Here is a 23,650-nt window from a genome sequence, read left to right as displayed (position 1 = left end):
AGCACAACAATACCTGAATAAGGTTTATAATTAACGCTGCGATTATAAATGCTGCATCATCACATGTGAGGCCTTGGAAAGTGTGTCTGCTCATTAAAAATTAAGCTGCGTGTTTACAGTTGTGAGCTAGATGGTTTCTGAGTTTTATTGCTTTATGGTTTGATTACAAATTGAAAGCAGGCCAGGCTGACGTGGCCACGTCCCATTCCGAACTCGGAGCACGTCTATGCGTCCTTGACAGACACCTGTGGACCGAGGCAATCCTCAGACAGACTAAACACGAGTGAAATAAAGAACGAAGAGCACAAAAGCTTCACGAGGACGTGAAAGGTCGTGGTTTTCTGAGTAAGGAGGCGAACGAGGACAGATCAGAGGAAGGTTTCGCACAGAAATAGGACTCAGGAAACCAGCGTGATGCAGGTGACCTGCAGCAGGTGTTTTTGTGTGCGTGCGTGCAGACAGGTCTGTGGAGGGGGCGTGGCTTATAAACTACCTGCAGCAGGTAAGGTTCGGGTTACCTGCAGCGCTCCAGTCCCTGCTCCGCTTTGGAAGAACAGTGTTTGCTGATGAGTTTGTTCACTTATCGCTCAGCCGGTCAGGAGCCCAGAGTCGCAGAGCGGAGATCATCCACCTGCAGGTGAGTCGGTCATTACTCACACCTGCGGCCTCTGCACAGCGTCTCCTCACAGCCGGAGCTGCTGCTGCTTTTTTTTATTCTGCTGTTTGTTGGCTGGTTGTTTGTTTCTGGCTGTGTGTCGCGTGAGAGCAGACTTCAGTAATCACTTCCAGCGAAACTCCATCGACGCTCGTGTTGTTTTCAGGAAACATGCGGTTTTAATGCGAGACTGTGACGTGTAATTCATACCTGCGTAAGAACTGGTTTTGTGCACGCGCGTGTTGTTGGATGCAGGGCTGCTGGGAGTGTATCCGGTGTCCGGTGTGCTCTCCCGACACGAGTTTGCGGAGGTGCGTGCGTGAGTGTTTGGTGTGCAAATGGTCCTGTTGCCTTGGTTACAGTGACATCACGCATGCTGCTGGGGTCACTTCAGCTTCACACGCACTTAATTTAAATGTGCATACATATTTTTAAATCTAGTAAATGCTTTGTTATTGGCGGCGTCTGCGGAGTCCGCTTCATGATCCAGCAGCGCCGTCATGTTTGCGTCACTTAACCTAATATTGACTTAAACTAACACCAACCTGTGCAAACCACCTGAGGACAAAACCAACACTGATACGGGATTTTGAAAACAAACTCTACAAATCCTTAAAACTTGTAAAACATTACATATGAACTATACGTATGTTATATTTAGTGGATGGTAAGAAGTTTGTGAGCGTCGGGCCGCAGCAGCATGTCGAACAGCCGCTCACCGTCTGTTTCTGCGCCGTTTTAACCAAAACTGGATCCAAACTGGAGGTTTTGGTGCCGTTAGCTCGGCTCTGTTTCACGCTAACTGGACTTTAGATCAAAGGAAAGTTTGGCTATTGGAAGTTTTTTGTGTTGCACGCTTTTATGAGTTTGAGCAAACATAAAGGAGGAAGAACATAAAATGGAAACGCTGTGATAGATGGTTACTCTTGTTCTGCCAACCATTCATTAACCAAGTACATTGTCATTTAAATGTTGCACTGAAAGTACAAAGAGCATGAATTTGCTTACTTTATTGCAATAATATGATCGAATTCAGTTGCTGCTGCCTTTGGAAGCCACTTTGAACCCCCCGCCCCAGCACTTTCATGCTAACTCTAAGAAGGGCCATAAACGAGCGTCTGCAGCACTGTGACATACTGCAAAACAATCTTAAAGAACTTACCACTGTTACTCCTGACACGTGATGACTGAAAATATTCAGATTAATGAGTTTAATTTTATCATCTTCTTAATCTAAAAAAGTCAAACTGATTTAAAAACCTCCCAAATCAGAAGATTTACTACATTTTATAGTTTTATATCACTTTGAACTTGTTATCTTTAGCTGACCAAAGCATCCTGGACTCCAGCTTTAAATCCAAACATTAAGCTTTCTATAAATTTCGATAAGTTGTCTTCTCTCTCGCATGTTTTGCACAGTAAAGTATTATCAACAGGTCTTGATCCACTCCAAACATAAGTGTACGTTCAGGCGCACCCTCGGCTCCTCCGGTCTGTGTTGACTGGTTCGCTGCAGGAATGTGTGGCTGTGGTTGAACAGCTTCTCCACCCAGCGACAGCAGAAAAATACTCATACCTACTGTGGGCGTCCGACAGCAGGCTGATCCTCCGCCACGCCTGAGCTAAGAAACAATTAGATGCACGTTTGTCGGTCTCTGAATTTTTCCACCAACCGAACAAACAAAAGCCCGTCTGACACCACAGGGCAGCAAACACTAGAGTTTATCTACCCAAAATGAGTAATCAGTTAAAGGAGGTTTGCTTTGTGATTAAAGATTTAATCTTGCAGTCCGGATTTAAGACCTGACATTATGCTTCAAACACTGAGCGTGCCAGCTGGTCTTAGACATGAGTTTAGGGTCAGCTTGATGACTTCAACCCATCTCAGATCTAAAAGTTGGCTTTTTCTAGGTTTTCCTCCTTTGCCTGGTTCATTTTTTTTCTTCCAGGTTTTGTCAGATTACAGCATCTTTATTTTCTAAGTTTTCGAACATTTCATTGTTTAAATGTTTAATCAACAAGTCGTGTAAAAGACTGGTGACCCGTCCAGAGCGTACCCTGCCTCTCGCCTTACGGCAGCTGGGATGTTGACGGCCCAAATCGTAGACATGGACAGCAGGCAGGATTCAATAATAGGTGAGCTGCTTATTTACAAGGGACAAAACAAAGTCCAAACTAATGAACCACAAGTTGTACGTACAGACACTCTGACAAAGGCCAACGACTGCACAGAAAAGCAACCAGACACACTGCTGGATGATACTACAGCAGGGTGGGCAACTCCAGGCCTCGAGGGCCGGTGTCCTGCAGGTTTAGATGTGTCCTTGATCCATCACAGCTGATTTAAATGACTAAATGACCTCCTCAACATGTCTTTAAGTTCTCCAGAGGCCTGGTAATGAACTAATCATGTGATTCGGGTTTGTAGACCCAGGGTGAGATCTAAAACCTGCAGGACACCGGCCCTCGAGGCCTGGAGTTCCTCACCCTGCTCTAGAGATAAATAACCACCAGAATAAAACAGGAAGTAAGAAATGATAACTAAACGGCGAAACACAAAGACATTTACTTGAGATCAGGGACTCGAGAGGATGGAACAAGAAACTCTAAAGTATAAACTAAACGCTAATACAACCAGGAACAGAGAACTCTAAACTCGGTACACTAAAGAAATGCACGAAGCACCAACTCCGGGTCAAAGGCCGAGCACCGTGACTGCTACAGCATGACTAATTTCTCCCTTTCTGATTGTTGGTGGATGCTCACAAAACAAGGATTCGCTGTTCTCCAGGTGTGCGCTACGGTTTTCTTTCACCTTGCAGAGTTAAAAATGTTTGACCTGAGGTTTTCCTCAGTGTCAGCTGAGCTGCGAGCTCAGACTCCGTCACCACGAGCTAAACCCTTCACGGCTCCGATGATGCCCGGGTGTCTGTTTGGCAATTACTTTGAGTCAATTTGATCGGTTTAAAGTCCGACATTAAACAAATACCTGGAAGAAGTGAGGCGCCACCTGCTCTGCTAATGTGCTGCCAGAGCGGGCATCGGGTCGATACCGTGTCCTTATGCAACCTCGAGCCTGAGCGCGTGCAGCTGTGTCAGGTTTAAGATTCTCAGGTGTATGTTTTGGTCACATGTTAGTGCCGCTGATTCTTATTGAAGAGCTCTGGCTGGTCTGGATGTTTGTCAGAGGAACATTCAGACTGTCGGCTTTTCTCGTCTTTCTGTAGTTTAAACCTGATGGCTGCAGACTTGCGTTATACGGTTGTCCCATGTACGATGTCATTGATGTCACTGTGGATAACTAACCAATCCCTCACCTTATTAGATGAGGAGCTAGATCTGACCGTGCAGGCTTAAATTAGCTGTTAAATGTACTCTGTTGGCTCCTGTATGAACTCTGAGGGGAAGGTGACTGTGTCGCAGAGCACAGGTGAGGTCACCTGCAGCTTTTAATTATGTGACAGATCACATGACTGTCTACAGTTTCACTTCAGCCTGAGGTGTTCAACGGTGATTGGACCTGATGGAGTTACTGGAGAGATCTGCCTGACCCTGAAGCTCCAGTGTTTGTCGCTTTGAAATTTAAAAGTGAAGTTATTTGATCTTTAAAGGAAACTTCTTGTATTTAAGATAATTTTGAAAGCTTGCAAATATGACTGTCAGCAGAATTTGAAGAGACATTTTTGACTTTATCTCCAAAAGCGTCCCTGTGAGAGGAGTCAGACGGCAGCTGGTCAGTGCTGAGATGTTTGCTGGGTCTGGGCTGTGTTGACCGCAGTTCTACTGAAGTACTTTTTTGTACTAAACATGGGCCAAAGACCTGGCAGGTCATTTTAGAAGACCTTTTTTATTTACACCGCTGTTCTATTAAAGGCCACACCTGACTTCCTGCATGAGTCAGGTGTGGCAGAGAAATGTGCAAGGCTGGTGCGGGACAGGTACGAGGACAGTGGTGATGTGTGCAGGAGGAGTGACAGATGGGTTCGTGGTGGGACTACATCAGGGATCTGCTCTGATCCCCTTCTTGTTTGCAGTGGTGACAGACTGACAGATGGGGTCAGGCAGGAGTGTCTGTGGAGCTGGCGAGCCGTAGTGAGAGTGGGGAGCAGGTGGGAAAGAGCCTGGAGAGGTGAAGGAATGCTTTGGAGAGAAGAATGGAAGTCAGAAGACCCAAGATAGAACACGTGTGAGTGAGATGGAGACGTGCAGTGTGATAGTGAAGGTAGACGAGTTTAAATACCTGGATTAACAATGCACGTGAGAGGTGAAGAGATTCCAGGCAGGGTGGAATGGGTGAAGACGAAACAAAGACGATATGGTGGGTAGTGTCTGAGGCGCTGGAGGCTGAGCTGGAGGCAGCAGAGATGAAGCTCAGGTTGAGTGGTTTGGAGACAAAGTTAAAGAGGTACGGCTGAAATGTGGACTTGCAGAGGAGAGTGGCTTTGTTGGACGAAGTACTATAGACGTGTAACGGTCTGTACGAGCTAGCAGCTAGCTGTGAAGCTGACGTGAATTCTCCAGAACACAGCGTCTTCTTCCTGTATTTACTTTTGTTGCTCCGCCCCAGACACATCTGGCCAATAAGCAGACTGAACATTGTCATGTGGTTTCAGTGACATTTTGGTTCGCTTGGAGTTTTCTTGAATTTTTCTCAAATCACGAGAAAAGTTTGCAAACTCAGAGTAAATGACCTACAGGCGTGAAAACGCCCCGAGTGACTTCTTACTGCTGCAGAGCTGCTCTGTCATTTTAATCCAGAGGTCTGGATTTAAGAGGAGGGAGTCACTTTGATATTTAAGACAAAACAGCATTTTTCCTCTTTGTGAAGCTGCAGCAAACAGCAGATTTGTCTTTATGAAATCATTCACCAAACGATCATCTCATGGTTTCAGCTCCAAACAAACACTTCTGGGTCTTCGAGTCGAGTGTTTTGTTCGGAAGAAGTGTGTGGATGATGATGCTGATTACCGATGTTTGCTGTCTGGAACAGTCGGTGCATTTCTTTGAGCCCTGAGATCAACCTGCTTAGGAAAAGCCAAAATACTGAACCTGAAGGAGAGGAAAACCACGGGAAGGGTAAGCGGAGCAGGCTCCGAGTTGATGAGCGTTTTCTAATGTGTTTCATTAGAGCAGCCGAGGCTGCTGGGATTCATTATGACTCAGATGATCTTCACAGTGTCCCAAGGCTCCGCCCACCCCGAGGCGGCGGGCCGCTCTGACTCTCAGCTAGCTAACATCTGCAGGCTAATGTCCCCTCTGATGGCCATAACAACACATAATGTTTTTACACCATTAAACAGCCTGTTTCCTTCAGCTTTATGGCTGCTGTTACCTGCAGCCCTCTCACACAAACACACTTGGGCAGCCTGCAGACCCACACGAGCTTCCTTTGCAGTGTTTACTGTCAGGATGTGGCTGAAAATTGCACTGATAGTTCAGTGAGGCAAATGCCTGAATAACAGCAGTGCATCTGCAGCTAAGTGCCGCCTGGAGGGATGTGTGTACGAGCCTCGGTGCTCCACGTTACCGGATGAGGTTGCATCAAAAGTCGAGCCAGGTCCAGACTTTTATTTATTGTAACTGCTGTTTCCCTGCTGTGCAAACACAGAAGCCTCGTTGAATAAATAGTTTAATCAGGATGTTTGCAAAGCTGATTTAATAGTCGTATATTGGAAACCAGAAAGCTGAGCACAATCTACTAGTTGAAGTAAAACGTTTGTATTTAAGAACTGCTTAAAAACTTTATTGCCTTCTTTAACTATCAGTTTAAATGTGTGCTGCTTGGAAAAAGCTTTTGGGGTTGAAGTACAGCCAAATAAAAGTGTTACACACACCTTGGAAAGCTGGATTTAAGGTGTCGACACCTGTGCTTATGCACTCGGCCTCCAGAGTTCAATGAGCTGCTTAAAGAGACTGTAATGCAAGTTTACAGCCAGATGTTTGACATTAGAGTAGCTTTGCATGATTCAGAGTTCACATTGATCCTCATTCATCTTACCTGGGCCTTCGTGCAGCCACTTAGTCCATCCTCTGCCTGAAACAAGATGTTTTAGCTCATCTCTCTTTACGCCTTTACTGGGAAATACTGACATGCAGTCTTACACCTCATAGAAAAGCCATTTAGAGACACCTGATCTCTTCATTATGAAGGTGAAGTTTGAAGAAAGGTCACGGGGTCGTAAAAGTCTGATCCAGAAGTCTCCTGATGTGTATAAAAAGTATTATAATGAGACGTGTAGAGACCTGCTGCCTGCAGATAACATGGCAGTAACAACGGTCGTTTTTAGGGTCACGTGTGGAAAGACGCTACTCCGCTCTGTGATCCTCTCGTCTCAAACGCTCGCTCCTTCCTCTGCCTTTAATTCATCGCAATCCGCCGCCTCGTGACACCACTTCCAGATGAGTTGGTTTAACATTCAAATCTCCAGAGCGGCATTGGTGTATTTGGGTCACGAGATAAAGATCTATGCAGTAAAAAGAGAGTCCTCCGACACCTTTAGAAAGTCCTTTTTTCTGTCCTGAGACCAAACGGGACATAATCACTGAGCCTGAGTTATGAACTCACATCTGTCCGATGTGCTCTGAGAAAACTGAGACTGCTGTTTTTGCATTTTAGGAAAAATAATCTGGGGTTCGAGTCGTTCTGTTTCAATGCCACGGTGTGAGAAATGACGCCTCGGTGTCTTTGCAGTACAGCAGCTGGCGTCAGAGTGCCAAATAAAAGCAGGACGCTAACGACTCGCTGGCCTCGACTGAGACGCTCTCCGGGGCAAATGTAATTATCTTGATTTATAAACGTGTGTTTATCGCGGCTCTGCTGGCCTCTGTGCTCCATTAAAGGTGTTAGATGCTGGTTTGTAAAATCAACATGTCAGAGCCTCGTTAATTTTTAAGAACCGGCCAAAACGATCACTAAGAAATGTGCCTTTCAGCCTCCTGTGGCCTCCACAGAGCGAAATCTGCAGGAAGAAGAGTTTGTGTGTGGATGTGGAGGGGAGGGGCTTCCTTTTAATTAAACCTTGCAGAAGACTATAATGGCGATGTCATTGGTCTGATGATTGGACTGAACAGACCACAAGTTTTACTTCATGGTTCTTTCTAGTCTTCTATCCACATGAGTCACTCGGGTTGGATCAAATGCGTCTAAACGAGACATTCCCGAGACACAGTCTCGCAGTCGTGGGCTCTTCTCCTGGTAGGACACGCCACAACACCGTCACCTAAGAGGCCTCCAGGACCAGAGCCGCCAGTGGAGGCCTGGGTGGTCCAATTCCTGTTTGAACGGGCCATGGGTGGCTGCTGATGCCCACGCTGCCTGCTGTACTTCTGGCTTTGTGCAGTTTCTAAGAGGAATCGAACTCGTCAGTATTCGGCAAATTTCATTTAAAAGGATGCATCCTTTTTGTATTTGTGGGGCTGAATTTTCTTTCTCTTAAAGACTTTAAATCCATACGAGTCGCTCCACATTTAATATAAAACATTTTGGTTGTTTTAAACTCCATTATCTGCTTTTGTCTGAACAGTTTGAAAATTACACAAAAAAGCTCTGAAGAAGGTTTTAAGTCGTACATTTGCTCTGTCTGGCAGTCAAAACTAGAATTAAAGTGATTGAGACTTAAAGCTCTTATAAACTGGATTTTTTTTTTTCTTCAAACCCACGTGTCTCTGCATCACTGCACGTTCACCACAGTCGTGCTCACGGAAACATCTGTTTGCTTTGAGTTTCCTCCTGAGGAGCTCTGTTCATTTCTTAAAACATTCAAGATTCAGCGGAGTCACAAAGTAAAGCTTGAAATGGTCTCTGGAAGCTGTCGGTGCTCAGTGTGAGCCCAAAATGTGTTTCTTGAAAGTTTATCTGAAGACTTTGATCTGTTGTTAAAAGCTTCGGCCACAATCTGGGTTGAGAACATGAGAGGGAAAAAACGGGGAGAAATTTAAAACTTTAAGCAAATCTCCAGAGAAGAGCTCTTGCTTTTAGCTTTGTGATGTGCACTTTTGTTTTTTCTCCTTCTTAAATTTGGCAAACGGAGGACGAAACCATCTCGCGTTTCACTGAAGCGGCGTTTTCCTGCTTCAGCAGGAGCAGAGGCTCGTATTACCTTCCATCTGAATTACTTCACCATCCATTTAAACAGTGTTGCTGCCACAGCAGGACGAACCTGGGTGCACGTGAAGGTGTCGAACAGAAACCGTGACATTGAAGCCGTTTCCATTCTGCAGGCCTCGCTCTGTAATCCTCTGGCTCCTGTTGAACTGCAGCTGAGCTCCTAAGACGGCGCCCGAGCCTCGGGACAAGTTTCTGTACAATAATAACAAAACACGATGAGTCAGACTCAGTAAAGCCAAATGTAGCTCCCAGGTCTGAGGACTGCACCTTTGATTCTTCTTGATGAACAGCAGGTGTATTATTTGTCAGGTAGTTTTATTAAAGCTGCTCCAGCATCGCAAACAGTCCAGAGGACCAGTTCAGGCTTTTATCTGGCGTTGGCCTTTTATCCTCAGTAGTGTCCAACTCGATGAGTCATAAAATAAATGATCCCCTGCACAGCTGTGTTCGTATCAGGCTGTAAACGTGTTTGTTTCTGCTGTAAAGTCGGACATTTTAACCCGGGACTGTTTGACTCGCTGCTGGAGCCTCGTGTGGACATTAGAGGAACAACAGCTTCCTTCTTGGGCTCTGCCCGTCACTTCCTCTGCTGCGAAAGCTTTTCAGAGGAGCTTGATTTGAATATTTGGATAACACGTCAGCGCTGCATAACCACAAACCCACACACTGAAGTTTGTTTTGACTCAGACGGCTTTAAATGAGATTAATCTGCTGCCAAAGAGCCAATAACAAATGCACTTTGTTTGCTGAGAGTCACAAAGATGAGCCCGTTGTTAGCTGTCCAGAAACACACAACACATCAGTGTTTTGTCCCACGTGGCTCTGACTGTATTTTCTCGGTCAGTTATTTTGGAGATGATCGGTAAACTCTACACCTTCCACCTATTCTCACAGTCTCACTTTCCATCATCTCGCATCCTCGTCTACTTCTACGTAATCTGTCTCTTCTCTGCGAGGGCGACACAAAGGCTGCTTGTTCCCAGCCTGCCTGCCTTTGTCCAGAACAGACAATGCAGTGACTCCAGGGGACGAAGAGGGGGAGGAGGAGGAGGCAAAAGTGAGTTAGGCGGAGAAAAAGGTGACAATAGCAAAAGAGACAAATTTTACCCATGCCTGTGAAAAACATGAGTGTCTATATCAAGTTAGTGTTTTTTTTCTAGTGTGTGAAATTTAGGAACATCACAAAAAACACAAAATCAGCAGCAAGTTTCTTCCTGTTTATAGTTTATTACATTTATATATCTGCTCATTGCAAACTCCATGTGTTTATTATTGGAGTCCTCTGGAGTAGCTCTGCGTGATTCAGTTCATAATAATTCATTGCAAACACTTTTCAACGCGGTCTAACAAAGCCGAGCTCGTAGTTTGTCGCCTGCTATACTGAGCTTATTGGAAATTTATTTCCTTTTTAAATTCAACTTAAGTCTTTAATTAATAAAAATCCAGTTTCACCACTTTTTCCAACTTTAACAAGAATTTTAAAAGAAATTATTGAATTTTTCTTCAACCCTCAGTGGCCCTAATACAGGTGTAGGGGAACTCCAGGCCTCGAGGGCCGGTGTCCTGCAGGTCTTAGATGTGTCCAACACGCTCATTTAAATGACCTCCTCAACATGTCTTGAAGTTCTCCAGAGGCCTGGTAATGATCTGATTCAGGTGTGCTGACCCAGGGTGAGATCTAACACCTGCAGGAGTTCTCCACCCCTGCCCTGATAGATCTTTGTTAATAATGGTGTGAACACAGACTTTAATGGATTGAAATATTCATGAATGCCTGTGTTTAGTCATTTCAGTGTTTTGCCAAAGTGGATAATGTTGAAAGGCCTTACGGGGAAAGGGCTAAACCAGCTTGTGTCAGACGGTCAACTGAGGCTCTTCTTTATAAGATAAAGAAAGATTATTTTGAGCTGTGACTCATGCAAAGCTGCTTTCGGGTCTAGCCCGGCTGTTCTCAGACATGTTTCTGAATCGGCGAGTTTCTGCTGAGATGATGTAAAACTGTCGATACAACAAACGATGCTCAATGTGGTCGCCGAGAGGCCACAGAAGCTCAGGTTTCAGGTGCTTGTGTTCTCTGCTGAGGAGCAGGGGGGATGTTTAACTTTGTCTCAGGACACAGACGTTATTTTAATCAGTCTTGGTTCTAATAGTCCTGATTTCCTCTCACCTTCATCATCTCCTCAGCTGAATATCGCTTTCCCTCTAAAACGGCCGAGCTCTAATAGGAGCCATTCGTCTCTTCTCCCCGCCGCCGAAGCTTCAGCGAGTGATGCATTTCAGGGCTGCGTTTCCAGCATTTTCCAAACTGCACTCGTTGACTTGCGCTGCTTCGCTCTGCACGCACAATATGCTCGATGCCAGTTTTAAGGTCGCAGCCAAATTAAAGTGTCACCTTGACTGCCAGCTATGCACGTGGAAACAAATGGAGAGCCCGATTCCTGCTTTTTATTTATTTTTAATGGAAACATTTCTTAAACATGGATCTTTTTCCTGCATTGTTCTTTGGAAATTATGCTGCATCCACAGAAAGGAGGGTGATGGGAAAAGCTCCGGTTCAGCGTATCTTACTGTGAAACTGGTCTAATAGATAAATCTAGGTAATGCAGTTAAAAGCTGAGCTGCACTTTGTTCTTTAATGATATAATTGCACAGGATACAAGTGGGTTAGATTTGAAAACCCCGCATGAATTTGTTTCTGTATTTGGGGCTTTTGACGTGAATAAAATCCAATTTTCCAACGAAGCCGCTGCGTTCAGGGGCAAACGCGTAAAAACAAACGTCTGGAGCGGTGGTCGTTATGAATTATCCATCACTGCGTGAGCTCAACATTGTTTGAAAAGACTGAGACACAGTGATCAGATGATTTTTGGAGTGTTCAGCTATACCCACAGATACGTGCTAATCACAGCTGACCAACATCTGCACGAAATCCCAGAATTTCATCAAATCTGTAGCTCCGCCTTCTTGGATGGTATCTTAGTACAGTAACCTCACAGCAGCCATATTACTGGTCAGATAATGTCATTAAAAAGGCTCCAACATCACAAACACAGTCCAGAGGTCCAGTTCAGTGAAGCCCATCAGACAGCTAGCAGCTATGGCCCTCTTGGAGGAAGGCCCCCACAGACCCCTCTGTTTGTGGCCTGTCTGCTAATTCTGCCAATTCTTATTATATATTCTAGAAACGTGTTTAACTTTTTTTTTAGGGAATGCCACACAGTTAAAGTGTAAATCCGGCTGCATGCAAGCCCCTTCTACCTCAGACACATCCTGCGTATTGCTGGTGCTCTGCTCTGTAGTCTCAGGACAGTGTGGGGCACTGTGGGAGTGTCATCCTGCTCTGAAGCTGTAAACTCGCCTCCTGTCACCTTCACAGCTGCACATTCTGCACATCTAATTGGATAAAACCACCTCAGAGTGCCGTGCTAATAAAGCTATGTAGAAGTTAAGCCCCGCCCCTTTATCTTGCTATAATAAAGTGTGGTTCAGGGCACAGAGGAAGCAGAATCGCCTCTTCCCCTCTCCTCCTCCTCTTCATCTTAATCTCTCCCTCAGTTCGATATCAATATCAGCCTCAACCAGAGCCATTTCCTTAATCTTAATAACTCGAATTCATTTCCTATCTCTGCTGCAGCGCGGTTTACAGCAGAGGTGATAGCCTCCTCATCCCAGCAGGGACGGGTCTTAATAGTAGTGATGAGCTGCCTCCCCTCGTTCCCTCACGCTGCTCCGTCTGCCTGCTTGTGGTTTCATGCAGACAGAACAGAATGGCACGGTGAATAAAATCTTAGAGAAATCTGCTGGTATCCAACAGAAGATCTGCCAACAGGGTTAGAAAAGTTAGTGGATAAGATCCACTACTGCGTGCTGTCTGACCTTAAAGAGCAGGGACAGAGAGAAGCTTGCTGGAAACGGCAGAAAGGGAGATAAAGGTTCCTGAAACTGGATTTTCTTAATTCGCTCAATTAAAATTGTAGCTCAGAGGAAGATCTGATAACGCCATCCTCTCCCTCGACTCTGGTCGGGTTGTCAGAGTAGTTAACCTTAAAAAAAACACAACTTTAATAAGATGATGTAAATGAAGCATTATTCAGAAGCAGTGTGACCACAATCATCCTGTGTTTCAGGAACATGGAAATAAAGTGGGTTCTGCTTCTCCTTACGTCTCGTGGTACATCTCCTGCTCCATCCGTGGGCGTTACGTTCAACGTTAAAGTTAAAAACTTCCAGTAATGGTCAGTGGCTGCTCTAAGACCATCGGTGTTTCCTACTCTTGCAGATGCAGGGGCAGCAAATCGGAAGGGGTTTAAAGGGGGAGGAGCTAAAACAGTCCGTTTCAGGTAAACGGAGGTTATAAGATGATTATTTGACTCGCAGTGCAAACTAAAGAGTACTCTGAAAAACTGCAGTTCCTCTGATGTCCACTCGAGGCTCCAGCAGCGAGTCATTCACGTCAGGCTCGATGTTAAAACTGTACAGCAGAAACACCAGAAGGTCAAAGGTAAAACTAAAACTGGTGTTTTTTTTTTTTTTGTGTCAGTATGTGCTGTCAGCCTGTGATGTCATTGTGACATCATATGGCGTCGTGTTGAAAAAATGAAGTGTGCTGCACAGCTGCCCTTTCACTCGATATTCAAGAAACCGTATTTACTGATAGATTTTTATTTTAAGTTTAACTTTGGCTGCAAACAACGAAGGTTAAACCTGAAGATGATCAATTTACTGGTTTTCACATTTGGTGTCGCCTAATGACCTTGACCTGGTTTCCACCAAAAATGCAATCAGCTGATTACATCCTGGCGCCCTTCAAGGGGAGAATAAACATGTTTACAGGCGGCTACTGATGAGCTTTCTATGAATAGTTTAATACTTCGTAATAACTGTGTAACTCTGGTTAAATTCTATTAAGGCATCAAGTTTGCATCATTGGGGCGTGGCCTGTTTGACGGATGGAGACAGAGGCGGCTGTAGCTGCTAGCTGTCAGCTAGGTGTCGCCTCAGCTACCTGGAGTCCCTGAACTGGACCTTTGTACCACGTTTGTGCTGTTGGACCTTTTTAATGCAAATATCTGGCCAATAATATGGCTGCTGTTTCTGCCAGGTCTGGTTTGTGAAAGATTTTAATTCAGTTTCACTTCCTCAGAAAATGATGTGAACAAAGACATTTTTAACCACTGCATTAACTTAATCGGGGTTTGTGAAAGTGAGAACGGTGCCAGAAAACGACACACAGCAAGACGCTTGTGGGTTCACAGTGTCAACTTCTTTTATTCTCCTTTGAATGGAGGGAGGACGGGTCCATCAGTCAAAGTCACATGACATTAAACAAGCCCTATTAAACCTCACTCGTCATGGAAGGGATGAGGAAAAGGAAAGATTTTAGCTGAAAGGGCAAACATCGTGTAGTAACCCCCACAGAGCTCCTAAATGTCCCAAGAGTCGGATTTCATGGTTAATAAAAGTTTAAATGAATCCAGATCTCCCCAAACTGATTGGTTACAGATTTCTCGGCTCCGAGAGCGAACATTGCTCTCTTTCTGCAACAGATTGCCCTGATGTTGTTTCCTATCTGATGAAATTAGATTCTGCTAGAGGCTGGTAACGTCTGAAAATGCAAGTTCAGGTGTTAAAATGATGAAAAGTGGGCCAATAAAATAAAGGCAGAAGAGGTGGATTTCTGGATCCAGCTGAAAAAGAGAGGAGAATAAGGACAGCTGGTTTTACGCCCTGCTGAGCCTCAGCCCGGCTGTTTGTCCCTGCAGACAGGTGTTACCGGCGTCAAAGTCATGGAAGACGTGCGCACAGACACGCACAGCTGTCGGGGAATCATATTGGATGACGAAGCATCAATCATTACAGCCAATCAGACTTCACTGCTTGTATTCTCGTCCAATACGATCACAAGATTTTTATTGATTTATTTTTTGCCTCCCTGTTTCTGCTGGTGATTGACATCATAAGTGATGTCATCAGTATGTCAGGTAGTAGACTTAGTGTGTGTGTGTGTGTGTGTTGTGACTCTGTTTGAGCAGATCTTCCTGTAATTCAGCCGGGTGGGTGTATCTCATATTCAAATTTTTCCCTCTCATGGAAAATTTCCAGACACCTGCCTGCTGTTGTCCTGGGCTCTGCGCTCTGTCCACATTTGAAGGACTGGTTCAGCAGTTCGGGGGAAGTGCACTCATCGTTCTCGGCAATAAGCAAATATGTTTAGATGTCCATGAAACGAATGCCACAAACGGTTAGCCGAGCTTAGCTCACAGACAGGAAACTGGGGTTAAAGTGGACCTGTTCTGTTCTTATTTCCTGTCATGTCTCGTGTTCATATTAATGTTTCAAATAATAAGTAATCCTTTTGTCTCGAGCTCTTCTCTCAAGCATGGAGGTTTTTTCCCTGTATAAATATAATGAATATATAATGAGCTTGTCCTCGCTTGGTTGCAGGAAATGGTTTCAGCCTCGTGCTGTGAGTCTGTTACACACCAGGCTGCTGCATAACGAGGGAAACTGAAGATGGCACGTTTGTTCAGTCTGACAGGAAATTCAACACTTTTTTTTTCCCCACCCTGTCAAATTTCCAGAGTCTCTTAGTAACATTGTGTTGTTATTCAAACGCACTTTTAATTTCTGCTGCATGACGTAACTTACTTTTGTTTTTACTGAGAGAATTGCAGCAGGGATCAGCAGAGTAACAGAAAAGAGTTTTGTTTCCCCTTTTTAATCTTCATTTTAAGCATTCTGCATATCTGGAAATGTTTTATTGTTCTTATTGCACTTTCTTTTAGATGCAACAAAGGTTAATGAGTCTATTTTATCTGTGGAGTTGGATGTTGTTCACTGGTTCAATTCCAAACGCTGTTATGAATGAAGACTTGCAAGAGTCAAAGTTGGATCTGCTCAGTCTGTTTTCTTCATCTTGTTCTTGGCTGTTCCCTTTAAGGGGCATCACAGCAGATCCTCTGCCTCCTGTCCCAGCTTCCTCCTCTGTCACGCCGACGTCTTACACCTGCTGGGTCTAAAATAGACTAATGTTGACTTCCTCCAGGGTCTGAAACTGCACTGACAGCACTAAGAGGACAGCTCGGGACTGAGGGTTCACTCGTGTCTCTGATAAGACTCAATGAGTGGGGCGTGAGGTTGATGCAGTCATTAAATCGTGTGTGTGTGTGTGTGTGTGTGTGTGTGTGTGTGTGTGTGTGTGCGCGCACTGCAGGCAGCTGGCGACTCATCAGCAGTTAAAGATGCTCGCTTGCTCTCTGTCTGGTAAATCTACATACTGAAGCTTCATTCACTCTTTGAGCTCAGTGGGAAAACAGCCGTGTGTGTGTGTTCAGATGTTAAGCAGATGTTCGCGTCTGTTCTGTGGAGACTGAGGTGATAAATGTCACTAAATGAACTGAGATGAACCTGCCTGTCTGCCGCTTTCATACTTCAAATGGTAAATGTCCAGCATTTGTGTAGCGCTTTATTAGTCCCTGTGGAACCAAAAGCACTTTACACAACCTGTCATGCACACACTGGTGATGAAGCTACAGTGTAGCCACAGCCACTGACGGAGGCGAGGCTGCCGGACACTGGCGCCACCGGGCCCTCTGACCACCACCAGTAGGCAACGGGTGAAGTGTCTTGCCCAAGGACACAACGACCGAGACTGTCCGAGCCGGGGCTCGAACCGGCAACCTTCCGATTACAAGGCGAATTCCCAACTCTTGAGCCACGATCGCCCACTTCAGGCACAGACTGCACCACAGCGTCGATGTACACGTACAATGGCAATGAACGGCTGTTTTATTCTATCCTACACAAAACATGGATCTAGATGCCGTGTCGGCTCCCTCCCCACCACCAGTGGTTCGGTTCAGGGAGTTCCTCTTTAATCAGTCCTGTGCAGTGAATTACCTGCAGGCAACTAAAACCTGCTGCTCAAACATGATTGGTCAGTAGATGTGACGTTACAAAGCTGCTCTCCGTTTACCATCTGACAATCAAACCTGATTAAAGCTTTTAAAGGCCTGAAGCCATAAAACTGGTGTGAAGGTAAAGTCCAGGTCAGACACGCACACATGCTTTCGCTGTGTAAGAAATAAATGGTGTGTAATGGTTAAAATATAACTGGACGCAGACTGGAGAGGTGCACACGCTCTGCTGTAGCAGGCAGACAGGTGAGCAGGATCTATGCAGCCTCAGTGGTCCAGGTCTGACGCCTTGGCCTCATAACTCTGTTACACACTCAGTCCCCAGGTGGGAGTCTGGAGGAGGCGGCCTTGGCCTGATAGGACAGGCAGCGCCTGATCTATGGGTCTGGGATACTAAAGTGCTCAGGTGGAAACACAAAGGTGTGTGTGCGAGCACCTGAGGTGGCTGTCTGACCGGAGAGGGAAGGACGAGGAGCAAACGGACGACACGGTGTTAGTTATAGACTGTATATAAAAGATGGCCATCATAGCATCACTGAGCAGCAGCCTGAGGGGCTGAAAAGAAAAAAAAAACCTCTAAAAACAAGCCAGTGCTGAGAGTTTGCAATCCAACATCTGAGACCATAAACTCATCAGGAAACTGTTTACTGGAACTTGTCCCAGCTATCATAGGGCGAGAGGCGGGGTACACCGTGGACAGGTTGCCAAAGCATTTGAATATAAGGGGGCTGCTACGTAGAGTCTCTCCAGATGTGGCTTGTATAAAACAGCTGTGCATTACTGCACTTACTACACTACACCGCCTCCGTGCATCTTGGGAATTCAGGAAAACATCTTTCGGGATGGCTCGCTGATTTATGGCTCACTGGCAGGAGGACAGACGGTCTCTGTCAGCTTGATGATGTTGTTGTTGTTCTTCCCCCTGGTGGACAAAAACCGATCAGCTAGTAAAGATGTTGACCGATACGTGACCATAAATGATATCTTCTCCTATTTATTTCCTTATCATAAGAGTTAGTTAACCTCTTAAGCCCCAAGCCTACCTGATCTCCTGCTTTTTGCTCCCTGAAAGCAGGAGATCAGGTAGGCTTGGGGGCTTAAGAGGTTAACTAAAGGTGCACAGAAAACTACGAGTGTTGGAAAGGGAAACCAAGCAGACTGTCTTCAAACACAGAGGACGAGCAGTTTTCTCTTCATTAAACTTGAGCTTGAACTTCAGCTTCACTGAACTGTGAAATCCCTGCAGCACACTTTCTGATGAGACTCTACAGTTTGCATTTGTCTGAATTTACTGAGCTGAGACTGGCAGATCTGCCATCACTGTTTCCTCTGTGTTCATTTTATCTCAGAGTACACTCCTGCTCCTCCACTAAACGCACAATAGATGGGTATGATTTATGAGTGTGTGTGTGTGTGTGTGTGTGTACACAAGTGGTTTTTAGAGTCAGGGTTACAGTTATGGTTAGCATTATGTTAATTAACGTCCTGACTAAGATATGAAAGTGTTTTTTCTTTGAGAAGAGCAGCGTATTTAAACGTGTTTAAATTGGGCTGTAACAGCTTTTACAGACGTCTCTCACCATCATCTGGGGAAGAACAGCTGGCAGGTTAGTCAGCGGCACAAGTAACTGGGCTAAATTATAAAATCTCCTATTTACGTCCCTTTTATTACATGATCGTCTACTTTAACTTCCACATTGCCAAATCCCCTGAATGCTGTCTGAAAATGTTTGTGATCATCTTAATTTTGAGACGTTTGGAGGGGAAAATGGCGTTTTATTGTGCACAGAGCGCCTGGATGTCGGTCACAGGTCCTGAGTGTGTAATCACCTGCTGCGTCTGTAAATCGGGAGATAATTACACACAGACTGTGAGCACCAACTGAATGAAAGGTGCAGTGTAAATTTGTCCTGCTTTTCATAAATCAGACCCGCTCTGTCTCCACTCATGGAGAACAGTTCTGGCTCCATCTCAATAAAGAACCCGAGTGACTCATGAATAAGGTGTGTGTGTGTGTGTGTGTGTGTGTGTGTGTCCTAGTGGAAGCAATAATGGTGACTCATGGCTGTGTGGTCGTCCTCCTGGCTCGGAGGATTTAAGCCACTGACTGGCAGCCTGATTTCTTGTTGTTTGCTCTTCTCCAGGAGCGCCGTCTCAAACGTGTTCGTGTCACCTTGTTAAAGCAGTCGCATCAACTTCAGGAACAACTAAAGATTGTGGGAATAAAAAGATTCTCCTTATTGCCCACAAACACTTGGCAAAACTGGGACTTTCGTTTAGTCGTTGAATGCAGTAACTCCATATTTGGCTATAGTGAGGAAATTATTTGATCCCCTGCTGAATTTAAGTTTTCTCAGAATAAAATGAATTAATTTTGTTTGAATATTAATGGACATGGACAGAATATCAACCAAAAATTCAGAAAAACACAAACTGACCCAGAGTTGGATCAGCAGAGCACGGAGGGGTGGTTGGCAGTGGTTAGTGTAACCAATATTGTTGGCGTGTTGCGTTAGGCATATGTCTCTGAATTAATGTGAATTCTAATCAGTGGCGTCTTCTCCATCAGGTAAAGGTCACATGATGTTGAAATGCCTGGCATAGACCTGCCCACCTCGGAACGCCACAGCAGCATCACCCCAAACCCTGCAGGAAGTGGTGTTGTACCCGGAGATGAAGTGAGTGACACGGAGCACCTCCTGGATCTGTACCAGTGCCGGCTTCCTGTCCACTCGTCTCCAGTGGAGCTAAAGGAGGAAATGCAGCGAGTCGACAGCAGCTGGAGCCAAGATGGAGACCTGCAGGACTGTGGACAGTGAGTGTCCTTCAGCTGATAATCAGACCTGAGTAATCAGTAAAACAGATGATAGATCTTTAAGAGTTGCTGTGCAGCTACTCTGCAGCATTTTTTCAGCTGAGGTCAATTTTGAACGATGAATTTGCACTGCAGACTAATAACAGCACAGTTACACTTTTCTCAGGTTTCTTGTTCAGCTTGAAAACTTCTCACTTTGTGCATATTTCTGCCAGGTTGGAGAGGAGATGGCTGCTCTGGCATGAGTTTATGAAGGAGTACGACCACTTGGATGCTTGGCTGAGATTGGCCGAGGAGGCCGTCTCTTCCCCAAACTCCGTCCACGTTACCTACCAGACCGCCAAGGAGGAAATGAAGAAGTTTGAGGTGGGGGAAAAAGAAATAACTTAAACAGAAACTGAAATCTAAACTTGGCTTCAGGTGTTTTAACCTCACAGGGATTCCAGCAACCATCTTTCACCTTGGACTCGTCTGTATTTCTGTTGTGCACTGAATCTCTTTTGTTGTCTCTCTGTGACAGAATTGATGTTTGAGCTCTGTGTTTGTGTTCAGGCACTCGCACAAATTAAAACCTGGGTCAGAGCAAAGCTGGGCCAAAGTTCAGCACATGGTTAAAGTTGTCACCCAGCCAGGGTGTAAATATCACTCAGCAGCCAGTCGTAAAGCTGAAGCAGGCAGCATCAACACATAAATCTACTCGTGCTGCCGGCTTAAATAACAAGACCACCTCTGACCGAAAAGCTGCAGATTCTTCTTGTTTGCACAAATTCATTCAGGTTCACACTGATTGTGTCTGCAGCTCCAACAAAATGAGGAAGAGGAGAAACACAATTAGACTGAATTAGAATTTGATGGAAAAGGAGAAGGAAGAGAATCGGGAGACTGAGCGTCTTTATGCATCTCTATGATGTCACTGAGGTTTCCTGTCATTAATACGATCCTCTCACAAAGAAAGACGCCCCCAATGTAGTTCACCTACTTCCTGCATTAACCTCCTAAGACCTGAACTCTCATGGCATTTTTAATTTCTCTTTGCTATTTGGACTGACTGGGACCTGATGAATGTAAAAACAAAGAATTGCATGATTTTATTTTATTTTTTTAATCTGATTTTTGTTTCTGAGAAAATTGAGGTCCACATATGATGATATGACCTTGGCAGTATATCGTCCTCGTAAGTGGACATCAGGCCCATGTAGAGCAAAATTTAGTATTTTGGTCTAGACCATAGGTGTCAAACTCTGGCCCGCGGGCCAAATTTGGCCCGCAGCCTAATTACATTTGGCCCACGAAGCCATACCAAATGACTATTAGAGCTGGCCTACTGGTATTATACAGCTAATATATATATTGTTTAGTATTAAGCTTTGCTTGTTCCATATTCAGTTTTTCAGCAAAACTTGTTTGAGTCCATAAGAAAAGATTCATTCTTCTATCTGGAGGAATAAATATATTTCAATAAATATTAGCGTTAGCCCGCGACTTTGTTCCAGTTTTGAATTTTGGCCCACTGTGTATTTGAGTTTGACACCCCTGGTCTAGACAATCCAAAATGTGATGTTCACATATATGGACGCCAGGTCCTCAGAGGTTAAATGCTGGGTTGCAAAATGTTCTGATCAGGTTTGCATCTGCAGGTAAATGAACATCAAATCTCTAAAACGGATTAAAATCTGTTTATACTTTTAGTCCTAAGACCATATGTTGTATATTTATCATCCTTGTGATAAACCCATGTCAGCCTTTGGTTTATGGACTTTGCATTTTGAAGCTTTAGCATTTGCTTTATTGCTATGTTGGTTTTTGTGAGCCACATATTAGGACGAGGGATCAGGATCTGGAGTCGTGCACACTGTAGTTTTAAGTGTGTGTGTCTATAAGATTTCTACAACAGATCTAAGTTGTGCCTGAGAACAGGAAAGTCGTCTGCATAGAGGAGAACTTTCATAGCAGGCATGTACAAAGTGAGGCTTTGTTTTGATGCACAATTTAGTTGAAATCGGGCAGAAACGGGGCTTTTAGAGTGTTCTTCTGAACTGATTGCATATCGCATAGATTTGATTCGGGTTTCAGTCTTTCTGGAAGACGACAGTCGCAGACTCGTCCAAGTTTTCCAAATATAAGAATATCTCCACCTGATCAAGCCTGGATTTGGGAAACCAAAAAACATCTGCTTCAGATGCACTTTGTGTTTGTGTGTTCAGAGGCTGCGGCGAGAGGCGGGGCCTCGCCTCATCCAGCTGGACAGCCTGACACGGAGGAATCGAACACTAACTCGGCTCTTCCAGGGTACCATGCAGGCTCGGCTGCTGTCATCGGCGAGGGAGTGCGGCCGCCGCTGGGATGACGTGAGCGCCAAACTGCAGTCCATCACAGGCCAACTGCAGGTACGTGAGTCAGACCTTCTGAGGAGGATTTCACTTCTCTCTCTTCTTTATAGTTGACTCTTCCCTCTCTCTCAGCTCTTTGTCTCAGAGTGGGAGGCGTTTGATGCACAAAGGGAGGAGCTTGCAGTTTGGTTGGCTGACATGGATGTCCGCCTGATCGAGGTTGAGCAGCTGACAGGAAACGCCTGTGAAAAACTGAGACAGCTGCAGGTGTGGGCTTGTTTTGAAGTGACACATCAGTTTCTTTCTGCATGTTTTTACTTTGTTATTCATTTTATTTCTTCTTTTTTTTATGCGTAGTCGTTTCAGGAGTGCGTGTGCGAGAATTCGGGGCGTGTGAACGCCCTGCTGCAGCGCGGCGAAGCGTTGATCCAGCACAGTGTGCCTTCTGACGCTCAGCACGTCGAGAGCCAGCTGCTGGAGCTGCTGCAGCATTGCAGCCACGTCTACAACAACATTGGACGAACACACACGCGGCTGCTCAGCATGAGACTGGTACACACACACACACACACACACACACACAGTAATCAAAGCGTGTCTCAGGTAATTGGTATAGTGTTTGATTTTTGTGCTTTTAGACATTTAAAAACATGTCAGGATCTGAAGTAATCACACTTATCATTCATTTGGTGTTTGTGTCAGCATGAGTCTGGTAACCTGAGGGCACAAAACAGACTAACAGTGTGTCCAACAAATAACTGTTTGAAATGTTGATTTTAAACTCTTGAAAGTAAAATTGAACTTCTCTGCAGCTCCCAATAAAATAGAACAGAATAGAAAAGCTCTTTATTGTCATTCTACATGTTCAACGATAGCACCACACAAACTGTGCTGGAATAAAATACAAATAGTAGACATCAGGAATAAATAACATGCAGGAGAATTGTGTACAATCAACAGGAATATGTTTGAAAATGATAAAGGCACACATCAGAGAACCAGATGCAAAGTGCTCTGAGGTAGTGCAAAGAAAAGACGACCTCACAGGTGAGATCAGCAGAGGTTAGTGGGAATATTCAGAACTTGAGGGATGAGGTTTTTTGTACTCCTTCCTTCCTTCCTTCCTTCCTTCCTTCCTTGGGATGATGCCAAGGCATTCCCAGTCTACCCCTTCTCCGTGTCCTGGGTCTGTCCCAGGGTCTTCTCCCATTGGATGATGCCCAGAACATTTTACACAGGATTCATCCTGGTCAGATACCCGAACTACTTAAACTGGTTCCTTTCGATGATGAGGATTAGTGGGCCGCCTCTTTGCCCCTCCCAGAGTTCCTCATCCCATCCCCGAGGCTGAGCCCAGACACCCTTGGGCAGAATCTCATTTCTCTTGCTTTTATCCACCACCTCATTCTTTCTATCACCACTGAAGGTTTGTGGCCATTTCCCAGTAGACTGGCTTTGCTCTTCAATCTCTTTCTTCACTCGCAGAGAAGAACTCAGAATACGTCTCTCTGTGGGAGCAACTCGCTCCTGACACTCCCCTCTTTCCACCTGAGAACTATGCCCTCAGACTTTGAGGCGCTAATTTTCATTCAATCTGCTCCAATCTCGGCCGCCACCTGACGAAGTCAATAAAACCATCATCCCCAAGAAGCAGAGACGAGATCCTGAGACCACTGAACCGGACGCCCACTTAACCCTCGGATTGGTTCCAAGAAGCTTCCTGGTTACTATTTTCATCATGCTGACAATTCAGGGTTAGTTTGGATGCAGGTAACAGGTCTCTGAGGAATAGACTGAATATACTGGCATCAGTTGTCGTTTTTTATT

The 23,650-nt window shown here is 45.0% G+C and overlaps 1 protein-coding gene across 1 annotated transcript in view; it reads left to right on the top strand.

Annotated features, from left to right (window-relative positions):
- The first annotated feature begins 430 nt into the window (after positions 1-430).
- The window catches only part of LOC102211593 (uncharacterized), a 34,269-nt gene continuing 11,049 nt past the window's right edge, over positions 431-23,650 (top strand). Inside the window, exons 1-6 of the mRNA XM_005737517.1 lie at positions 431-637; positions 19,248-19,493; positions 19,709-19,859; positions 21,698-21,880; positions 21,956-22,090; positions 22,181-22,375. Of these exons, the coding sequence (XP_005737574.1) occupies positions 19,270-19,493; positions 19,709-19,859; positions 21,698-21,880; positions 21,956-22,090; positions 22,181-22,375 (888 nt within the window). The 5' untranslated portion in view covers positions 431-637; positions 19,248-19,269. The remainder of the gene's footprint in view (positions 638-19,247; positions 19,494-19,708; positions 19,860-21,697; positions 21,881-21,955; positions 22,091-22,180; positions 22,376-23,650) is intronic.

Source organism: Pundamilia nyererei, unplaced genomic scaffold (genome assembly GCF_000239375.1).
Source record: "Pundamilia nyererei isolate P.nyererei 1_Seehausen unplaced genomic scaffold, PunNye1.0 scaffold00076, whole genome shotgun sequence".
In the NCBI taxonomy this organism is placed as follows: domain Eukaryota; kingdom Metazoa; phylum Chordata; class Actinopteri; order Cichliformes; family Cichlidae; genus Pundamilia; species Pundamilia nyererei.
This window is presented reverse-complemented; position numbering and strand designations above follow the sequence as displayed.